General features: G+C 40.1%; 1 protein-coding gene across 1 annotated transcript in view; it reads left to right on the top strand.

The window, feature by feature from the left end:
* The window catches only part of TRIO (trio Rho guanine nucleotide exchange factor), a 248805-nt gene that overhangs the window by 57012 nt on the left and 168123 nt on the right, over positions 1 to 23670 (top strand). Inside the window, 4 exon segments of the mRNA XM_069004019.1 lie at positions 11687 to 11761; positions 18366 to 18480; positions 21796 to 21988; positions 22629 to 23141. Of these exon segments, the coding sequence (XP_068860120.1) occupies positions 11687 to 11761; positions 18366 to 18480; positions 21796 to 21988; positions 22629 to 23141 (896 nt within the window).

Genomic DNA, 23670 nt, shown 5'->3' with positions numbered 1-23670 from the left:
GTACAACAAAAGTGGCTCTATACCAAAAACACTTTAGTAAAGAATGTTGCTTATTTAATAATGTGCAAAAATAAAAATATTTGCCAAACTAAACAGTATAGGAACTGTTGCTGTACTAATGCCATAAACTTGTGTTTTAATGTGATGAGAAGGGTTGGGTGTGGAAATAATAAAGATGAAAACTGTTTAAGAGAAGTCTAATTCCCCTTTTGTTACTGTCTACTCTACAGAAGTTAATATTTCTAATTAAGCTTGCTAGGTCACTTAGAAGTACACCTATGGAATGCTAATTGGTTTTAGAGTTTAAAATCTTCAGAGACGACTTTGAATCTGTAATGATGTCAGGAACTGAAGACATGAAGGCAGAGGCATTGTTAAAATCTTACCTAGTGCTTTTCAAATACATTGTAGATTTCCAAAGTAATGGATTCATATGCATGCTGAAGTACTTTGCTGTTTTTTAATGCAATTAAAATGTTAGCTCCTATTGTTGTCTCAAAGGGCTTTTCCAGGAAATCATATGCATTTAGATTTTTTTGTAGAGTGAGTCAGTGTAGTAGAAGACCAACAAGCCCATTTTAATTGAGCTTAAATTAGGCCAGTTTTGTGAACTTAATTAAAATACTGTAACTTCCAGTGGTTGAATCATTGTCGTTATCCTGATTTGCAGATGGTATCACATGGTATCTATAGGATACTGCATAACGCCTGGTAAGTCTCAGCATGTTTGTTAAAGGCATGGATCAGAGGTGCTGGAACATGCCCATGTGAGGAATGCCCTCTATTGAATTAAAATAATACAGAAAACATTTGCTAGTGTTGATATTCAGCAGGTAATGTTATGGAGGTGAATGGCTGGATAGTTTGGGCATATAGCATCTTTATATTATCCATGCTCTAGAAGACTGAAGGGTAAATGCTTCAATACTTGTTGTCTGTGCTAACAGAAAAGTAACTGTCTTTCTTATTTTAATGGGAGCAACCAGATCAGTGTCCATAGTTATGGTGTTAAAAATTTGAGCATGCAGTAGTGGATTCTCACAACTGTTAGGCTGCATTTGTTGTGCAGGCAAGTAATAGGAAGTAGTCACGTTTTAATAGCTTTTTACTGGTTTGGTCTATAAAATGAGCAAGGTTTCATATGTGATTTTTTTTAAGTTGAAGGAGAACTTGATTAGTACACTTGGGAGTACAATGCAGTGTCCCTACGTTAAATACCTGCTGTTCCCAAAGAAATATTAATGTAATTAATTGTAAGAAATATTATTTTAATAGATACCAATTGTTTGATGATGCATGTGAATATTAAAGCTGTAGAAAAGTTATCTGAATGTCTTTGGAACATTTTATGTATGGATTTCTGTCCTAAATAGCACTGGGCGCTGCTTGCTTTGTCTTGGCTGTCTTGGTATTGCATATGCTACATATCCTTAATAAAAATGAGTTGGAAGCTTGTTTACTCATGACTTGAGGACAGGTGAGCTGCTGAGAAGTGCTGGATTTGGGTACTGAGTTTGGGAGTGTGCTTCTGATCAGAGTCGTGAAAGTGCACATGCTGCATTTATAGTAACATGTAGCTGGTTGCAGAAATGGAAGGAAGTGAAGGCAAGATGTTAATCTTTTCTCATTGCAGTAACGTAGGAGCTGAGTAAGTTGGAGTTCACGAAGAAAACCCAGCCTTGATTTAGGTTAAATTTGTGTACTTCAGCAGCTGTGTTAAATGTAGCTCTAATGAGATTCAGGCTACTTGCCTTTGTCATCTGAAGGAGATAATCTGCTAGAACAAATTTGATAAATGAAGAAAGAAATCTCCCTTTCTTAGTCGTGACAATCTGCAAAATCCTTTCTGTTTATTCTTGTCTGAAATCCGTTCATAAAGCTAAACGTGCCAAGGGTTTTTTTCTTCCTAATGAAATTTCCCAGAGGGGGATCAGATGGGGAGGATTTTCGGCAGGACGGGGAGGGGAGGGTTGACGTGACTCCAAAGCGCTTCTTTTTCTGCCTGCGTGCGGTTTGGGGGATGGATGCGGGTATGCAGCTCTGGCAGCGCTCCCCCGAGCTGCGCGGTGGCTCAGCCCTGCACAAAGGCGGTGATGTAATGCGTGCTGTAATGCGCTGCGCTGCGCGGTGCGGTGCCGTGCGCGGTGCGGCGGGCAGGGAGCCGCGCTGCCGCCCGCCCCCGCCGCTGCCCCGCGTCCCTCCCGGCGCGGCCATCGCTTCCTCGCCTTCTCTGCCGTCTATTGTCTTACCCCCCCCCCCCCCCTTTTCTGTTTTTAATTAACGCGGCATGTGTGGTGAGAACACACACCTGCTCAGAGTAATTCAGGCTAGAATTTCTAACGTAATCCTTGAGCAAACGAGACGTGTGTTGGACATCCCTTTTGGCGTTCCCTGCTAATCTTGCACTCCCGTAAAGGAGGCAGGGAGGGAGAGAGCTTGATGTTAGCAACCGCTCACATGCTAAAAGTGAAATACCCAAGCTTTAATTCCCCTGTGGACTCCTCATCGTTACTATTTTTTTTTTTTCTTTTTTTACGAATTGTTTCGTTCTAACGAGTAGCATAATCAGTATTTTTAAGTAAAATCAGCTAAGTAAAGAGATAGAACAGGAAGATGCTCTGATGTAAAAGTTTATTTGCTCCCTTCTAAATGCTTCTAACAGCCATACATCTGAAGTTCAAGGGTGGTATAAAACAAGCTGTGGACAATGCTTTTTCTCTGTCGTTTGACTTGACTGTTTTTACAATGCAGGATGGAGAAGAGCATCTCCCCCTTCTTCCTCACACAGATCTCTTGCATGTGCATTGTAATATGTAGAGAAGCTGGGATTCATCCTACATTTCCTGTGTCTCAAGGCTTTTGGAGCTCAAGCTCCTTACAGCTGCAAACTAATAAAATGGGAATTTGAAGGAATGAGAGCTGTGCACAAATCAGGTTATTTGGCATACATCTTGTTGCAAACAGCTAGTTTTTCCACAGACGGAATATGAAATATCCTGCAAAGAAAGGAAGGGGAGGGAGGAGGCATATTCAACAAAAAATGGTTGTTTAAGTAACAACATTTCAAAGCATGAATTTAACTGAATCTGATTTTTGCATATGTATTTCCATAACATGATGAAGATGTTATAAAAGTGTGTGCATATTTAAAAAGAAAAAATGGTGGAGAACAGGAAAAATACCATAACCAATAAATTAGATAGATCTTGGGATCAATGAATGATAGAAAGCCCAAAAGTAATACTTTGTGCTATTAAAAGGTATTTTTACTGAAGAATATGCAATCTGTTTTTTGGTATTTTTGATTGATTTCAGGGCTGATGGAAATAGTTCTTCTTATTGTTGCTCAGGATAAAACAATGCAGGATGATTTTCAAGCTGTTTTAAGTTGCTTATTTTTACTGCCCTTGCTTTAGTCTTCATCAATTTCACTGTGGAAAGAGATTTCTCCAGATGGTGGTATGGAACAAGAGCCAAAGGACATGATCTAAAACGTTATGTTCCAGCTGTTGCTTCGCAGAATTTAAAAGCTACTGCCTTTCACTTGATCTGTGTTTTGAACAGAAAAATAAGTAACATTGCTTACAAACCTCGTTGTTAAAACAACTGCATGTTAAACCAGTCTTTTATAGGAGGCTGGCTACCCTCCTGGTAGTCCTGACAGTGGAGACCCCTAAGCCGTGAGTGTCTGTAGCACCAGTGAACGGTGAGAGTGTCTGACTGCAGTGAGAGCCGTGTGCTACTGCTGGACACCTCGACAAAAAGGTTTGCTACCTCAGCAGGGCAGTGAATTGAAGTATCACAGCACTTAGAGATGGATGAGCAGTTCCCACCAAAACAAATGAACTTCCAACAATGTCGTCAGGACAGCAGGAACAAATTGAACATTGCTAAGGGACAGAAAAATTTAAGAACATAGTTTCTCTCATTTAAAAGGGGAAAACCGGTCAGATTTTGGTCATGTCGTATTAAGTTGCAGTTGAAAAATGGACTCCCATACTTCTGTCTTGCACATTTCATAGGAACAAAGGGTAATTCAGGTTGGAAAGGACCTCGCTACAAAATATGGACAACTCTAAGGTTCTTGTTACCCACTTAAAAGGAAATTGCAGATTTTTAGCAATGATTTGGCATTTGGAATTTTCTTTAACTTACATTCTTGAGACAGCTCTTCAACAGGTTTTGCAGTATACACCTGAGGTGGCTAATTTCCTGGTGATTGCTCCTAACTGAGGAATAGCTGAGTATGCCGGCTTCCAGGAAAAGGGAGTCATTCATTCAGTCAGTGAATTTGATCTTGTCTGAGTATTTGCTGTCAACTACACTGGCAGTCTTTTCTTGTCCCACATCTCTCTGCATGACATTGTGCTTGTCCCATAATTTGCAGAGAGAGGAGGTGTGTCCTGCTGTCAGGACAAAGCAGAGAGCTGTTGAAAATGGTAAGAGAGAACCTCATAACACTTAGCAAATATGCCAAAACCTGAAAGTGACTTAGAGCTAGAAACCTTCTAATGAATCTCATTTTCTTATTTCAAGGCAATTTCTCAGCTGTCTGCCTCTGTGAGGTCTTGGTTGCCATTGCATACCAGCTCGGTACAGATGTGGTGGATTTTCCTGCAGCATGTATAGAGAACACATAGAATACAAAACAAAATGGGAATAAAAGGGACATTTCTGTGAGCTGGTGTGATTGAAGTGAGAATATGAAGGTATAATGTTTTTTGATGAGTGGGTCTTGAGCTTGATCAGAGCTGGAGGGAGTCAGAGGTGGAGTTCTGGAGTTGCTTTGAATTCAGGACTAGGATCTTAACATTAAATGAATACATGGAATACTTTACTTAAGCTCGTGACTATGGCTGCTGGAACAACTCTGAAGTTATGCCACTGCGATGATATGCCCCTAAACTGTATCTTTGTTGGAGTCCCTCGGTGATTTTAGAATCTGGACCGAGAAAAATGAATGAATAAATGATGAATACCAAGGTTACTAATGTTGCCTGGTGATCTGTATGCTATTAAAAAAACCTGCTGATAGTTCCTTGTTAGCATTAGGAAGAAAGATCTGCAGTCTTAAAGATGCCATAACAGGTGTACTTAAAAGTTAGTGTTCCTGAGATGATTTTGAAACTGGTCATCTGCAAGCTCATGGAGCTTGAGAAAAGAGAGGAGAGTTGCAGTCTTCACCATAATTTTCCTGAATTCTCTTGCTTTGTTGCAATGTGAAAGATGGTGTGAGATTGCTGAGCAGCACTGAATGTAGGCAATGTCTATAACGGGAAGCGATAACAGTGCAGTTGGTGAATTGACAGCTCTGATTGCTCTATGAATCCTTTACTTGCATCCAGAAGTTAAGCCTACCATAAAACTGAAATTGGCACTTCAAATACTTGAGTTAAAATCAAGGAAAGCTATCAGTAATCCCATACATGCACTAACTTTAGTTACCTTTTGCTTGCCTTTGCCACCCCTTTGGGGTATATTCTCACTTACTAATGGGTTTTTGCCGTTTGCTGCCTATGAAAGTTCAGTTTTCTTTCCCACCTTTGCCTCAGTAGTCTGATTTCATTTATAAATCCAAGGACTTACGGAGTTCAGCAATCATTTTTTTCTGAATCTGATTGAAAAAGAGTATTTAATGGTTCTGCTGACTTAATTATACTGGTTTCTAAGTAGTAACTTCAGAATAAGAATATAAAAGTTTTCATAATGGCTGCTTGTGAATCTCCTCATATCTTGTTTAAAATTATTTTTCATTGAGTGACACCTTATTTAGAAATCTACTCACTGATTTTTAAAGCCTCTCCATATTAAAATGGAGAATAGGAACCTGCTTTGTGTTCTCTTTCTGGACACTTGAAAAATGTGGGAGGTAGTGTCTAAGTTAACCTGCAGCTGAGGTTTATCATATGCAATTGTTAACTGATAAGGAAAGTTGAATAAACCCGTAGGATTCTGGGATTTAAGATCATCTTTAAAGTCATTGAGGATGTCATCATCTTGTGATATGGGAAATGAAAAAGGGCAAATAATGAAAGTCTAATCAGTCTATAATGCACTAGTTTTATTACATTTGAGCTTCTCTATGCTTTCTCTTTTTTTACTCCCCTTCTTGCTTGATTAACTAAGAAGCAATTTCTCTTGCAATGTAGCTAGGATAGCTGTACAAATAAATGGGGGAACAGCTCAGATTTCAGAGTCATGTCACTGATGTAAGTCATGCTGTGAAATAGAAAAAATGCTAAAGAGATCAACATCTTGGATTTTTTTTGCTTAAATGTTGGCTAGCTACAGTTTTGAGATTGTCTTTTCCAAGATAAGGCTTAACACAAAAGGACTGACCAGTGGATGCAGGGAGTTGTGGAGAATGGTTTGCAGTTATGGCTGCCTTGCCTGGATGAAGGACATTGCTGCTTTGGTTGGGAAACAGTGTCTTTCCCACCCATGGAAGTTGTTCTAACTCTCATCTTCTTTCTTTTCACTTAAGACTAACCTAAATCAGTCCAGCTGTTACCTAGTAATAGGTAGTTAGCAGTTCTGAGTGCAATTTCTGTGTGTGTTTTCTTTTTTCCTGCCTGTAGGACTTAGCATAACATGGATTTTTGAGCAAAAGTCCACTGGAGTAGGTCCATTGACATGGAGAGAGTACTCTGTTGCAAAACAACTTACTGAAAGATGTTTCTGATTCAGCATGGGATTTCTGTCAAAGAAGAGGTGGGTTCAAAGTCTGGTGCTAGAGTGAGCAGGCTGGTAGATGAGGCACTTGCCTTCTGTTGATGACATGACAGGGAGTCATTCTCAAGTCCGAAGAGAGCCTAAAGCATTGAAGTAATCTGGGTCGAGTCTGGCTTTTTTGTTTGTGCCTGTTCAAAGGTCTTGTTTTCATATTGCAAGGTGAAAAGCAGTTGTGTTATTGAGAGTGTGAATTTTCAGGATGAGAACATTCGCTTTTGTTTGTGTTTTTCTTCAGCAATGTTTCAGAAAAAATTCAAGTCAGTTGTGTTTGACAGCAATGGATGAGTGCTTGGTCAACATCTTGGCTAAGAGATGCTGCTCTTAGCCTCAATTTCCAAGTCTTTTTGTTGTCTTAATTTCTGTTTCCATATTTCATGTTTGTTGCCATAACTTAGCAATGTGCATCACTGAAGATACCTCTGAAGTAAGCACTTCAGTGTTCTTGGGGTAACAGTGCTTCTTGGGAAAGCTATTTTCAACATTGGTTTGTATCACAGTTCTGTAATCAAAGTGTTACCTTAAAAGATTGTTTAAGGTAATTTTATCTGCTCCCCTTAATTGTGTGGCTGACTAGTTGCTGATCTTTGCAGTGCAAGATGATTGGCACAGTTACCTTGTTTCCTGCATGTGAAGGAAGCCTCGGCATTAGACTAATCCAGCATTTGTCTGGGTCGTGTGAACTGCCACACTGAGTACCCGTTTCCTGTTACCCTCCAAAAGTGACTTTCTTGATGTATTTCAATACCTCTGGGAAGTTTCAGCAAGCTGGATATCTGGGGAGCAGCAGAGTTCCTGGAATGCTGTGATTTCTAGGCAAAAGGGGGCCATGTTACACAGGGTTGGCCTCTGGTCTCCAGGGCGGGTGGACATGCAGCTCTGCAGCCAGGTTGTCACCATGGGATTTGGGAACACTTGCAGTCCAGATGAGAAGGAGCTGTCCTGGCCGTTCAGATAAAGGGCTCCTATGGTGATACCTCTATCCCAAAATGCTGTCTTTTCATGCGTCTTTTAACTTGGATAAATTAATATATTGCAGCAAAATATCTTAGCTTTATACAGCATGAGAAAAAGGGTTAATGTAGACGAGTTTGTTAAATTTGGCTAGCTGATGGTGTCTTTGGGCCCTGAAGTTGTGGGGGCAAAGAGGAAATGGTGTGTTTTTGGGGAAGACCTCATAATTTTCCAGTGTATAAAATGTTTAGGTGACTGTTTCTTTTTTGTTTGCATGTTTTAAAGATCTTTAGTTGTGTGACACAGCATTTAAATAGCTGTTTTTTCGACAAGGCTCTGTTTAGTAGAAGACTGTATACAATTCAAAGGATTGTGTAATTCTTCGTGACGGGTGGGGGGAACCTCATATTGAAATGGACTACATAATAGTGTGTTACTTATTCTACTGAATATACTGAAGTTGAATGTTAATTAGCGTAATTTGAGCTTCTTCACTCTTTGCTGGTAGTTAGGGAAAAGCATGTGTATGGTGTATGTTACTACAGAAGGGCATATACTTCCTATTAAAAAATGTAAAACTGTAAAATGAGTATTCTTTTAATAGGTACTGAAAATATCAAGGATGGTTATCCTGTTTAAGACTTAAATGGTCTTTAAAAGATGCAGGATTTAATATTGAAAGCAACACTTTTAAAATAAGAGTGCCTTTTTTTAGGCATAGATATGTGCCTTAGGTGCGTGCTGCGCTTTCAGAGGAGAAGCGTGTGCCGCGGGAATGATACCCGCTGGAATCCCTGCCTGCCCGGGGATCGCCGCTCGGGCGCGGGTCCGCCCGCGGCCCCGGTGGCTGCGCGGGGCGGGAGCTGCGGGCACTGCGGCGGCACCGCGGCGGCGGGAGCTGCAGCCGGCCGGCCCGGCAGGGATGACATCACCCTCAGGAACATGTGATGCAGCCGGCTGGCGCGGAGGATGCTGAGCTGTGGAGGGAGAGATTGGTGCAGATATTTATGGCATTTCATTTGAGTGTGGTAAATGCCTTTTAATTTTTTTTTTTTTTTTATTAAATCCTCAAATCCTCACAGCCACAAATGTTTTGCAGAGAGGAGGCTTTAAAAAGGGGGAGGGAGGACCCACCCCAAGTCCTTCAAACCTGCTTATATTGCTGTTTTTTGTTTTATTTTTTGCTTCATTGGAGATAAAAATGATACTTTGCCGTATTCACCCTCTTTGCTCCCCAGCATTCTTTCATCTGTTGTAATCCCCACAGTCTTTTCAGTTAAGCTTTAACACTGCAGAACTGGAATAAAAATAGACTGTTTAGAGCAGCAGGAATATGATAATCCAAGGCAGTCAGCCTTAAGGATATGCAGATGCAGAACATGAGCCAAGCACTAACGTATTTGCTAGGGTGTTTACCTTGATCGGCCCCTTAATAGTCAGAGAGATGTTAGTTAAATGTTTCTCGCTTCTTACATGCCACAGGCAAAGTAAAACGTGCAGCTACTGTGCATCATCATCCGAGGTGAAGTAGTTTAAGGGCTTAGAAATCTGAGCAAGCAATTGCGGTAACATCAGTGTCTTGAGTAATTTTGAGCTAAGAGAGACAGCAAAGTACGGCACTAGTTTCTGCATGCTTTTTAGGTGAGGAGAAAGTGTTTTCTACCTCCAAATTTACTGTAAAGAAAAGGAATTGCCATGGCTGAAATGAAAGCTGAGCATGCTAAATTGGCATTAAGCTTATGGTGGGTAGCTCAAAGCACACTAAAAAAATATTTAACCCTGGAGGCGTGCCTGTATGCCTTAGCAGTCAACTGAAGCCCAAATATTTCAAGGTGGAAAAGGGTATTTGCTGTCTTTTTAGGTGATTTATTTAAGCCCAAGCTTTTTCTTAAAGTTTTATTTAGAGCTTTAGTCCATAACGAACAGGAATGTAGTAGGAACAAAACTGTAGGCAGTTTCAGTGAATGGCTGATAACCCATGGCCAGTACTCTGGAGGAGTAATAACACACAAGGTTCCTTTGGCTGTGTCTTAGACTCTTGAGAGCCTAAGTGCGAGCATGAAAGTCAACCCTGCACTGCTTTGCCAGTCTGGAGTTGCTGTGTAATTGCAAAATGCTATCCATCATGTAGAAACCCTCCACGCTGCGTGGCTACCCAAGGAACTTGATTTCCTGGTTTAGCCTTTCTGAGAATGTGTACTGAATTTTGGGTTTGTTTTTGGTCTGTGGTGTTCGTGGAAAAACAGAGAACTAGCCAGGGAACTTCCATCTGGCTGGAAGTTGATTTGTTTTGTTTTCTTTTGTTTGCATTCTGTGAGTGCTGAGACAATGCCCTGGTTAAACACTTCAGTTATGGTGAACTTGAGGGACCCATTGCTGACAGACATTTGTCTGAACACATATTTTAAAAATCCCCAGTCATGGATAGGCCATAGTCTTCCCCAGGCAATCCTATGTGCTGCTTCACAGTTCTTTCCTTTACAAAATTTCCTGCCATCTAGTAAACCTCATGCTGTAATTCTAGCAAGCTCTTGTCACCACTAGGCTTTATGTTTTCTGAGGACTGCCAGCATGTCTTCCCCCAGTTCTTCAGATGAAACAGATGCATAAATGATGATATGCACCTGACCATTTTTGATCCTTGGGTGTTGTGTTTGGTGCATCCCAGGTCTGTTTTGAAGAGTAGTGCCAGTATCTAGATACTGTCCTGGCACAGAAGTCTCAGTACTGCTGTCTGGAGTAGAAAACCTGTGATGTAATTTGCATTTATGATGCCCTTAAGTATAGATATTAGGTTACTTGATGGACACTGGTTCGATACCTTCAAATTTTAGTTTAGAAATGCACAGGTTTTTCATTTAAGCTCAGAACCTCAGACCAAAGGATATGAAACATTTGGCTATTTTTGAAGAGGAAGAGTCTTAACAGCACTTTTGTACTTCAATAGTTATAGAGAAGCAACGTGCTTCCCACTTACCCCAGCAGAGTTACTTTCTTCGGATGGGATTATTTTAAACAATACATTAATCCAAGCAGACTGGGAAGGATTGTACAGATAAGTTAGTTGAAGATATGTCATCCAGTTCTTGTAAGATGAACAACATTGGCCTAAACATAACCAATTCTGTATTGTACAGGTGAAATATAAAGTAAAAAAATGCTTCCTAAATCTTCCTTATCAAAGAAGGAAGAACTTTAGGACTTGGCCACAGAATTAGAGTAGTAGAAGTAGGAAGTGGAGAGGGAGGGACAAGCTGGTGATGTGCTGCTCTGCAACATTGACTGTAATCACTCACCTTGGGCACTGTTTCATTCACCATGTATGTACAGAGCCAGTATGACAAAATGTCCTCTCCATTGCAAAACACTGCTCTTGTCAGGCAGCAAAAAAGAATTCTGCTTACAGAAGTGATTTAAGAAAAGTTGAATGTAAACAGTGTTGGGGATTTTTGGTGGGTCTTTTTGTCTTTTTTAGGTGGGTTGGGTTTTTTTTGGTGGGTTTTTTTGTTTGGGTGGTTTTGCTTGTTTGTCTTTGTTGTTGTGGGGTTTTGGGTGGGGCTTTTGGTCTGGATGTTCTTTGGTGTTTTTTTTTAACTGATATTTGTTCTAAGCATACCTACTCTTGATAACTTGATACTCTTCCTCCCTGCTGGACAAAAAATGAAAGTGGGATTTGGAATGCGTAAAAGCTACAGGATCCATCTGATAGTTTTTATTTACTGATGAAAAAGGCTAATTCTGGTATCCTTTTTTCTTCTGAGGCTTGCTAACAGGCCATGCCATTTGTGTTAAGTCAGTCAAAGTGATGACTTGTCCATTAGTATACTTTTAAAGTTTAGTGGGTTTTTTTGGCAGACTTTTATTGTAAGGTTATCTTAATTCCAGTAATCATAATATTCAGGATGTATTCCAAAGGTATATGTTTTTCAGAGCATTCAATAAATGTAGAAGCTGGGCTTGTCTGAATTTTTGACTGATTATCTTCTCTTTTTCTTTTTTTCAGGGTTTCGCAAAAATGATGAAATGAAGGCTATGGAAGTATTGCCAATTTTAAAGGAAAAAGTTGCATACCTTTCAGGTACAGTTATTTTATCTTGTAGAATGCCCAACTGTGTTGTTAGTAGCATGTAAAATGGTATTTTAAATGCTTTAAATATAATTTAAAAATTATTGGAGAGCTAGGGCAGCACTGATTCCTGTTGGATATCTTAAACATGACATAAACATTTTGAAAGGATCAGTAATAAAGAAGACGTGTTTTCTTGAATGTGGAGCATTGCTTGTTGTCATCTTGGTCATGTTAAGTCCTGCATTCCCCATGGCCTGCATATCTAACAGAGTTATTTACAACAACTTAGAACCTGCTGTACCAAAGTCATATTCCTTTTCTTATTTCTGGTTCTTCTGATGGGGAATTTTACAGAGATGCCTTTGTTATTGGCCCATCTGCAGCATATTCTGGAGAAATATGTCTGTTGCAGAAGTGAACTTCAGTTGCCTCTTTTGAAGCACACTTAGTATTTTCATGGTTAACTGAGTTAGGATGTAATTTTAGGTAGTTCCAGCATACACAATGAATTTGGTTGGTTACAACTGAACAAGGAATAGCAGAGGATTTAAAAGTGAGGTTTATATGAGTTAGTATCATAACAGAGTCTGTAACTTCATAAGTAACTTTACTTGATGGAATGATGGGCTGAGGTGTTTATTTTTGTAAACTGCATTTTGGTGTGACTTTCTGTTGGGATTAAACACCATCATTCTTTCAGCCATAATCTTAGCGTCAAATGATTTAGAGGACAGTCTCATATTTGAAAGGGGTTTTTTGGATAATTTGTCAAGAATGCCAAAAGTAAAGCTCTTGTCTGTAAATATTAAAACGCATAAAATTATTCCTGCAGTCGTACTCTTAAAGAGATTTGCTGTGCATGGATGCTGATGCTTGCAAGTACAGCATGTAATACATAGTGCTTTATCCTGTCCACTCTGCTGAGTCAAGCAGAGGTGCAAAGCAAAAAGGTGTGTGGGTAAAGCTCTTTGGGTTTTGTTGTTGTTGTTGTTTGTTTGTTTTGTGGGGGTTTTCTTTGTGTTTTTTTTTTTTTTTTTTTTTTTTGTAAAAGTTCCTTCAACTGTAATGAATAAGACTGCTAAGAGCCAGTTTTCCTGGTAGCATGGTAACTTGGGAATTGTAGTGCTGATGAAAGCTTGCTTAAAACTCTATTTTTAGAGGGAAAGAAGAGGAGAAAAGGGGATTAAGCACAATATTTCAATCTCTCATTACTCTTTTTGGACCTTGTCTTATGGCATTGAATGAAAATGAAGTCAGTTTTCACTCCAAAACCTCTGAATTTTTAAGTTGTCCAGTACTTAGTTTAGACCCCTTAGAAGGGACCTGAAAAATGATGGGGTTTTCTAATGTTATTTTGTAAGCAGATGGTATTCTGAAAGGCATTAATTCAGTGAAAGTGAAATGCTCCAAGTTGAAGGATGAAGATAAATTTAAGGGGAGATGATGGATTGTGAACCAGAACAGAGGAGGTGTCTGCAGAAATAAGTGGTTGCCAACTTGCCTGTGTGAAGGTAGCAACTCCTGATAGAAGAATGGAGCAAACAGCTGTGAGCAGCAAGACTGGCCAGAACTGATCTGCCAAAATCCATAGTTTCACATTTCCATTGCAAGTGAAACTCAAATGGAACAAGATACATTAGTTGTGCAAATGATTTAAGAAATCCTTAAGTACAACAACCAACAACAGTGCTCTTCAGTGTGTTCTCCCCCTTCCCCCAACAAAAGTACCACCACCACTGGAACTTAACCATTGTGGAACTAGAACTGTTGAGCTTTATACCTGGGAAGATAAGGAAGGCTGTTGGTTTACTGAACAGATTTTCATCTAACTGGGAAGTAAACTGCATGAGTATTGGTTGTCTTACCACCTGAAATACCTACATCTCTGGGCTTTTCATTAAAGTACAAATAAAGTCTTGGATGCAAATTTTTTGTTAAGTTAAACTGGAACCTGTCAAAGAACAAAACTCTTGTATCTCTACACATACCTAAGCCAGGAGAGCATTTTCTTACAAGGTGCAGCTATCTTGGTTTCGTATGAGGAAATAGCCTTTGGTAACTTGTCTTGCCATGAAAGCCAACTGTTTAGCTTTCTTTACCTAAGTACTTTGTAACTAGCTAAAAAGGCATTTCTTAAAAAAGCTGCACTACTCAGCCTGTTGGATTTTAGTGCCATTTGGAGACCATTGAGAATACTGCTGTTAGTGATGTGGACCAAACAGAAATTATGTATGTTAGGTGACTCATGTGAGTTGGTCAGATAGATGTTTGTGTGACACACTTTGGCATAAACAGAATACCTCTGTAGTGGGGTGGGGTAGTGTATCAAAGGAAATGGATTAAAATGGAAGTTTTACCGATGAAAGCACTAGTAGTTGAATGTGTTTTTGTTAAACAAATACTAATAGGGGGTTGAGTTGGATAAAGACTTTGGCAAGACAGGAAATTCCCACTGATGCCTCATGCATTGTTGCTTTTAATTTTCCCATTTGGGTATGACACAGGAGCATCAGGAACAAAGGAAATGAGAGTTAGTTGTTGTAAAAGGCCTAAAAAAGTTGTCATTAGAGCTGATGAAAAAACCCCAAGTCTTAGGGACTTTTTTTATTATTTCCTGTTTTTCTACCTGGTTTAAGACTGGATAGTGAAGTTCTTTTCATCTAAAATCAAGGCTAAAATCAATTTCTTCATTACTCATCTAGACCTGGAGTTTGTCTCTGATGTACAAAAGTTTCAGGATATGATTTATCAGAAATTTAAGCACCATTTTTACAAATGGGCTTCTTCTGTGACATATATGGAGCTGGAGCCAACTGAAGTGGCATCCAGAATGACATAAAAAATAAGGATTTCTTTCTTTTGCCAGTTGAAAAACTGCATGATGCAGGAGCTGCAGTGTGGGAAAGGCCTGGATGACTGGTCTGAGGTGACTGCGTGTAACAAAGCATTTGCTTAGAATGCTTAGAGAGTGTTAAAGACAGTTCAGTGTATGCTTTTGCCTGCTAGCTGCTGCTTTTTAAAGAATATCCACCCTGGGCAACTGAGTTACTTTTTCTGGGGGGCTGGAATCAGTAGCACTTAGCAGTTGAAACAGATTTTTAAGATCAGGAGGTAGTGGCCTGTGGTGCATTGTGGAGAGAGAGCATTAGGGGCTGTAGCAGACTTTCAACTATGCTTGGTAGCCTTGGAGGCCAGCGATGGCTCTGGAGCTCAGCGGGGGCCGGGGCTGTTGGGCTCTGTCTTGTCGTTTATCATTCCTCTCTCTTATGGCTTCTGTCTTGTTTTTCTCTTGTCATTTGCTATGTAAAAATCCTCAAAGTTCTCTACTTGGCAAGTGAGTCAGGATGGTCAAGGCTTGCTTTTCACCATTAGAATGAAACAACTCAGCGTTTCATCTTATATCCCACTTAAGAGGGTCGTGGAAGATAAGGATATGAATTTCCTCTTAAGTTTTGCTTTCTGGCATTGTAGCTTGATGGAGATTCAAAGATGCTTTTGCTTCTTCTGAGTTTCATTTGGTGTCTCACAGGGAGCATGTCCAGTGTAGACAATCTCTAGAGACTTCGACAGCCAGGCTTAGTGTCTCTGGCAAGCACACACTGACTGTGTAGGAGAGGATAGGGATGCATTTTTGGGTGACTGGTTTTATTTATTATTTTTATATTTATTTTTATCTTCTCTTGGCCTTCCTTTCTAAGTGATTTTTAAAAAAAACTTTGTTTAGCAAAATGGAATTACAATGAGAAGCTCATTTGAAATTAGAAATTCTGGGCTGAAGACAGTGTTTTTCTGCGTTTCCATGGGACAGGAGAAAACAGTCCACACATATGTGGTTGAGAACATCTATGTGAAATTTAGCTTGCAAGAATCTGTCTGTGTTATTATAGATGTGTTGATAAAGACATCCTACTGGGCTTGAATTTGGTGTTTAGTAATAGTAACGTTTTGTTGTCACTAGCAAGGGGTTGGATATAAAATTATATTTTACTATTCGATTGCAGCAAGTCTGTGCAATTTTATGACTGAGATGAATGCATTTAAGTGGAACCACTTAAGTCAGATTTTTTGCCTTATGTATTAAGTGGATTCAGAATTTCCTGTGTTGCTAACAAAACTAAAAACTATAAACTGACAGTTGGGAATCTGCAAATCAGAACAGGATAAAAATACAAATTAAATGCTTAAATAGTTTCTATCCACTCAATCTAATATATGTATTGTGAAATATTATACACCTAAATTCTCCTAGTAATTAGTCATAGAATTACAAGATCGTTTAGGTTGGAAAAGACCCTTAAGATCATTGAATCCAGGCCTTAACCTGGCACTGCCAAGTCCACCACTAACCATATCCCCAAGGGCCACACCTACATGTCTTTTAAATGCCTCCAGGGATGGTGACTCAACCACTTCCCTGGGCAACCTGTTCCAATTCTTAACAACTCTTTTGGTGAAGAAATTTTTCCTGATATCTAATCTAAACATTGCCTGGTGCAGCTTGAGGTAATTTCCTCTCATCCTGTTGCTTGTTAGCTTGTAGAAGAGACCAACACTCACTCCACTGCAGCCCACTTTCAGGGAGATGTAGAGAGCAATAAGGTGTCCCCTGAGCCTCCTCTTCTCCAGGCTAAACACCCCCAGCTCCCTCAGAGGCTCCTCATAAGCCTTGTGCTCCAGACCCTTCACCAGATTTGTTTCCCTTCTCTGGACACACTCCAGCCCCTCAATGTCCTCCTTGTAGTGATTAGGCCCAGAACTGAACACAGGATTTGAGGTGTGCCCTCACCAATGCCCAGTACAGGGGGACAATCCCTGCCCTGGTCCTGCTGGCCACACTATTGCTGATACAGGCCAGGATGCCCTTGGCATTCTTGGCCACCTGGACATATTTCTGGATCCTGTTCAGGTGCTGTCAATCAGCACTTCCAGATCTTTTCCACTGGGCAGCTTTCCAGCCTCTCTTCCCCCAGCCTGTAGCACTGCCTGGGTTTGTTGTGACCCAAGTGCAGGTCTCAGCACTTGGCCTTGTTCAACCTCGTATTACTGACCTTGGCCCATCAATCCACTCCTGCCCAACCTGGCATCACCTGCAAACTTGCCATTTATTCTTACCCATAAACACTCAACTTTATTGGCACCGTCATTAAGCTCTAGACAATCATAACACTCCTAATGTTCAGGGCTACCTTGCTGACTCTTTCCTTGCCCATCTCTTCTGAAGAGTTTACAGCCATCCATTGCAGCAGTCCAGTTGTGCAAATCATCCCACCATGTTTCCATGATGGCAGCTATGTCACAGCTTTCTTGCTGCCCAATGGCTTCCAACTCCTCTTGTTTGTTGCCCAAGCCATGTTCATTGGTGTAATGCACTTAGTTGGGCTGTTAGTTCTGTCAGCTTTTTTGGGGCAGAAGCCCTAATTCCTGCATGACCATTCTCAGATGCTTCCATGCTTTCTGACTCAAGCATAAATCTTGGCTGCTGCTTGGATCTCTGTTCCTACCTCCTGTGAGATGCCAGACCGTAGGACCTTGCTAGTTCACCATTCCTGAAACACTGGTGTGCTGCCCCCCAGGCTGATCTCTAGTGAGCATGGCTTTATCAAGTCTAGTTTAAAGCTCTTTCAGAGAGCCCTGATAATTCCTGTGCAAAGATCCTTTTCCTGCTTTGAGACAGGTGTACCTTATCTGTCACCAGCAGGCTCAATGTCATGTACACCAACCCATGATCTGAAAACCCAAAAATCTCTCAGTGACACCAGGCTCGGAGCCAGGTATTGATCTGGTGGCTCTTCCCCTTTCTTCCCTTATCATTCCCTGCAACAGGAAGCATAGGGAAAACACTACCTGTGCTCCTGATCCCCCAACCAGTCATCCCAAGGCTTTCAGGGAGAGACTTCAATCACATCTCTCTTGATTGCCCTTGGGCTTCTTATTGCAATTTCTGGCTACCTCCCTGGAATATAGGTTAATAATAGTGGGTTTTCCCAAGGGCCATACCAGGGTAGGAAGCTTTCTCATCACATCTTTAACCTTGGGCCCAGGGAGGCAGCAGGCTTCATGAAGAAGTGGGTTAAGCTGGCACACTGGGCCTCTGTTCCCTTCAGAAGGGAGTCTCCTATGACAATGATCCATCTGTCTTCAACCTACTCACCTCCTCCCCGTGCTCTGTCACCAAGCAGAGGAGCTCCTCTACCTGGGCACACCTCCCACAGCTGTGCTCTCTGCTGCCATATCATCTAAATACTTGCCTACAATGTAGCATAATTCTATATTTAAATTAAATCTGTACAACTGCTTAGTCAAAAATTAAATACATAACAGAGTGCCATTGCTGGAGATGTCACACTACCAAACTTGAAGGTGACTGTAATGTGTTAAGTGTAATGCTCTGGTTATTCTTTGTTTCAATTTTTTTTGTAATTTGCTCTTCATTGTAGGAATTTTGACAGTATGCTGATCGATACTCCCAAAATTCAGTCTTAAGTTGGTCTCTGAATGACAGTGTTGGCATTTAAGATGAAACCACTTTTTAAAAAGTATATACTGAAGACTAGTTCTGCAAACAAGAATTATGTTATGCTGTGGGGGTCTTCTAACATTTTTAATTTTTCAGGTGGCAGAGATAAGCGTGGAGGTCCCATTCTAACATTTCCAGCTCGTAGTAATCACGACAGAATACGGCAGGAAGACCTTAGAAGACTGATTTCGTATCTAGCATGTATTCCTAGGTAAGCCATGGTCTCATAACCTCTAAGGCTGTGTAACAAAATAAATGGGTTATGTTGCAGTACTCCCACAAGCTAGCAAACTGAATGAGTAAATAACGTGAGCAAATCAATACCAAGTTTTGTCATTTGCTATTTTCAAATTGCTTTTTGGAAGAGAAATAATTACTCTGCCTTGTAAAAGGAAGGCCGCTGGCAGAACTGCTGGTGTGCTTTAGCTGGAAGTAGTTTGTGTCTTGGAAATGGCTGAGCCACATTGGTGTTGCTGTGTTGAAGACTGCAAATACAACTCAAAGGCTTTCAGTACATCAATAATTAGAAACATGCTGGTCATCATTCACCATACGTCTTGTGTGGAGTGTGGTCAGCACAACGCTCCTGTTATTTGTGTTAGATAAGTCATACAGTACTGATACAGCACAGAAATAACCAGGAGAAGGGTATGGGAAATTGCTTGTAAACATACAGATAAACATGTGGAGTGATCTGTGAAAGTACTGATAACATTGCATTATCAGCAATTTATGAATTGCAGTGAGCTGTTTAAATGAATTAGCAGAAGTCAAATCCAGTGCTAGTGTGTGTGTGCATATTTACACACCCATATATATATATATGAAGTTGCATATATATATGAGATACTTTTTTAAAAGTTACGTATTTTATATGTATCTAAAAAGAGTTCCTTCATATAGAACTTTGCTTTGAGTAGTAATCAAGCTGGGGACAAAAATGATCCTAAGACTCTGACTTTAGGTCCATCTTGGAACCTGCCAGCATTTGTTGCAGGCTGGAGCAATGCTGACTGTGCTTGACTATGTTTGTCTATGACCTCAAGCAGCAGTTGTCATTACAGTTGAAAAAAATTCCTTGGACAACATCCCTGAGTGCAGTGTCTTCTATGTTTCTGTAATGTGCTAATTTACAGATAGTCTTTGCACTTGATGTAATCAAATGTCAGTTTCAGACTGAGAAAGGTGGTTTCATAAAAATAACTTCAGGGCATCTGGCTGAGAGTGTACATGGCCTCTGTTTTGTAAAGTTAACTGGGGGACTAGAGGGAAGTAGAGAAAGGAGAACAGGAAGAAGGCTTGAAATTTTTGCTTTCACATTCGAATGGTGAGATGCATTCTAGCCATCTAGAGCTTCAAGTTGCTAGAGAAGTTAATAGATAAATATGCATCAAAATGTGTCCAAGAATTTTTTTAGAGATAATTGGGGCGAGAAACAGTCTTCCTCTGGCAAAAGGTGTATGTTAGTTCAGCATCAATAGATTTAAAATTAAAAGAAAGTTAGTGCATGTTCTATACTCTTTAAGCATGGCAAACTTTCGAGAATAAGGGGAGCTTTGTTAAAAGCAAGACTTGTTTTCATACAAGTTATGTTTAAGGGGCTAATTATGCAACTCTAGCTGATTAGAAGTTCCAGCTGGGACAAATATCCCCAAACTTTTGGTCTGTCTGTTATTTGTTGCAGTACTGTTATTTGATGTAGATGAAGAATCACAAGTATCAGTTGTCGGCCAGAGATCTAAAAGCTTAAGTTTACTCAGTCTCACAATTTTACTGATTCTGCAATTTATCTGATTTTAAAATATAGCAAAACTTACATTATCACCACTGAGTGGACCAGGTATTTTAGTGTAGTTCAGGTTTACCAACACATGACCTTGGCTGACTAAAACCTCCCAAGAACAAATCTTGTGATGCTTGGCCAAAAGGGGTTCAGCTTGTGTGAGGTGATGGGGCTCCATGACAGAGGACACACCTGCACTGTATCACACCATGAGGGACCACTTTGGACACCCCAGTAGATGCATGGCTTGTGAATTAGTGGCAAGCACTCCTCCTGCAATCCTCAGTTTGGTGCTAGGATACGGATTGGCTGAGCAGCACTCCTACTGCCATTTGGCCTTTCAATAATGGGTCTGTCTTTAAGCCAGTAGTTGTTTTTGTCCTTGAATCCTATGAGGATCCTAGAAAACATTTTCACCATGGTCAGAAAAGTGTACATTGTAGCCTACATGTATGCCAAGCTAGTTATTTTTAATATATTTTGTTTCTTCCATTGCCATTTTTGGCATTCCTATGGGCAGATGGGAGAGCCAGCATTTATCATAATAAACTCCTTTTTTGAAATGTTGTGGGGTGTTTATTCTTTCTTCTTTTCCCTTTAAACTTTTCAAACTTATAAAAATCTTCCACTTTGAGGAACACATATTATTACTTCTTCCAGATCTCCTGTGTCAGTCATAATCCATCTTTCTGCAATGGGGCCAATAAGACTGTGTAAAATATGCCAGTGAAACTTCCCTGCCTCTTGGATACTCTGAAAACCTCACCACATGAACTCTAGAATGGCATTTGAATTAGTCACATCCCCGAAAGTGACTCATACTTAAACAATGGACATTTGGTCCTTTTTGATAGTCTGTTAGCTATGAGGCATTGGTTTTGAAATGTTTTCCTTCCTATGGTCATTCTCCAAGGTCATGTAGCAAATTTTGCTGGAAAAAAATCAGAGTTTCTGGTGGTGGTGGTGGTGATTGTCACTTTTGATCAGTGACAAGAACTAAATGTACAGGAGGTATTGATGAAAAGAATTAAATCTTCCATTCTCAGAGGAGGTGCTGGAGAATTTGAGTGTAAGGTCTGTCAAGTTTTGGACAGCAAAATTGAGCTCAAATTTTGTAGAAATAGATTGATGTGGTTTTCTTCATAACCATAAAATGCTGTGTTGTCCATTAACTATTCACAAATCGATCCTGTTACAAAAGAAATTGTCAATAAATGGGTTTTTCCTCTGCAGACTCTCTCAGATAATATGGTTCTAAATCTGAGACAGTTTGAGAAAGTTGCAAAGTGATAGGTAAGAACAACTTGCTGTCTTCTGTCTTTCAGAGGATCCCCTCAATCATTAGAAACCCATAAATGTTATCATCAGTCAAATAAGTGTGTGTGTGTGTGTTCTGAAGAGTCAATTGTAAATGAATTAGATATTGCTGCTTTAGGAAATTGTGTGTTTGCTGTGTGTGTAAGGTGAGGGAGAAACAAGACTGGACGATGAATCATCATGAATATAAACAGTGGCAATGGAAGCTAATGGCAGGATATCAAATCAGCAACAGATATAAAGCTATCACTCACAAGGAGTTTGGCATGGGCGTGAAAGAAGCGTCTTGAGAGGTTTGTGAGATCTGCTGTTTATGGTCAGCAGTGAGACCCTGAGGAGACCACGTTCATAGGCAGTGTGGTGCAGTGCAGTGCTGTGTTGGAAGTGAAACACTTGCTTGATAACCTTTTCTTCTGTTTTCTGCAGTGAGGAAGTATGTAAACGAGGATTCACCGTCATTGTAGATATGCGTGGGTCAAAATGGGACTCCATAAAGCCTCTGCTGAAGATTTTACAGGAATCCTTTCCATGTTGTATTCATGTTGCACTGATAATCAAGCCAGACAATTTCTGGCAGAAACAGAGGACTAACTTTGGCAGCTCTAAGTTTGAGTTTGAGGTAATTTCCCCTATGGTATACAAATTTATATTTCTTTTGTGGTTTTAAGTGTCCTTGCTAATGATCAACACCTTTAAAACTCTCAGATAAATTATATTCTGCCTGAAAGGAGAGGTACGTTAGACCAATGGTGCTAGAAGGAAGGTGGTTTTCTTCATGTACTTAGGGTAGGTAATTGTGCATGGTGTTGTTTATATTCTTTTTGTAAGCTGAAGAAATATTGAATTAGGTTTTTCCCCCGATGGTGAAAACTTAGGTTTTGTCTCTTTATTATCTTAGTCTGCATTATGGTAATTGTGATATCTCCAGCATTCAGAGGAAATCAGCTGAATGAACTGTGCTGTTATATTCCTGCAGCTTTGCAATACACAAAGTCAAAACTTAATCAAAACATTAATCAAAAGAGTGATTGCTGTTTTGTTCTTAAATGTAGTGAGGTAAGAAAGAAATGTGGGGAAATACCTGCAAGACCTCCTGTCTTCTGCTTATCAGAATTGATACATGAAATATGTGAGAAAAGTTGTCGTGTGGAGTTCATGAGCAAAATGATCAATTGTTACAAAGAGAAAAGCAAAAACTTACAAAGAAATTTCAAATTCATTTCAGTAACACCACTTCTCTTTTCATTTTTATTTTTTAGACAAATATGGTGTCTCTGGAAGGCCTTACCAAAGTAGTTGATCCCTCTCAGCTAACCCCAGAATTTGATGGCTGTTTGGAATACAACCATGAGGAGTGGATAGAAATCAGAGTTGCCTTTGAGGACTACATTAGCAATGCAACCCATATGCTGTCCAGACTGGAGGAACTGCAAGATATATTGTCAAAAAAGGAAATGCCTCAGGACCTGGAAGGTGCTCGCAATATGATAGAGGAGCACTCACAATTAAAAAAGAAAGTCATTAAGGCCCCTATCGAGGACCTTGATGTGGAAGGACAAAAGCTGCTCCAGCGGATACAGAGCAGTGATAGCTTTCCCAAAAAGAACTCTGGGTCAGGGAATGCAGACTTACAGAACCTTTTACCCAAAGTATCCACCATGCTGGACAGGCTGCACTCAACACGGCAGCATCTGCATCAGATGTGGCATGTGCGGAAATTGAAATTGGACCAATGTTTTCAGCTCAGGCTGTTTGAGCAGGATGCTGAAAAGGTAAGGATTGAGCAAGGAGGGAGGGTATCAATGGCCAATACTTGATGGACTTGAAAGAAGTACCAAGGGTAACTGAAAACAGTAATTTTTGTCTTTGAAGTTCATCGCTAGGTTTTTAATGAGAAATAACGGACTTCTTGATTGAGGCACTCAGGGTCTTCTGGAGTAAAGGGCATAGGATAGTACTTCTAAGCTGTAAGGAACACAGGAAGCTCTTTCCAAAGAAAAATTTAACTGCTAATGACTTCAAAGTGCTTATTTTGTTAAGCATTTGTTCCAGACAGATGCATCAAGTAAAGATGAATGCTGTATACTCTATAAATACAGATGATTAAGGAATACACTGGTCTTCTTTTGAGTGATCTTTGAGAAGTGAGTGACAGGCAGTCAACAAAGTCAGAAGAGGCTGACATGGGGAACAGCTTCATTGATGCAGGGTTTGAAGTCCCAGGCTAAAAACTGATAGATCTCTTCTGACAGTGCATATGTTATTAACAGGGAACTGAGTGATTTCAGAATGTTTCAGGCT

The sequence above is a fragment of the Aphelocoma coerulescens genome, chromosome 2, assembly GCF_041296385.1.
Source record: "Aphelocoma coerulescens isolate FSJ_1873_10779 chromosome 2, UR_Acoe_1.0, whole genome shotgun sequence".
Classification (NCBI taxonomy): domain Eukaryota; kingdom Metazoa; phylum Chordata; class Aves; order Passeriformes; family Corvidae; genus Aphelocoma; species Aphelocoma coerulescens.
This window is presented reverse-complemented; position numbering and strand designations above follow the sequence as displayed.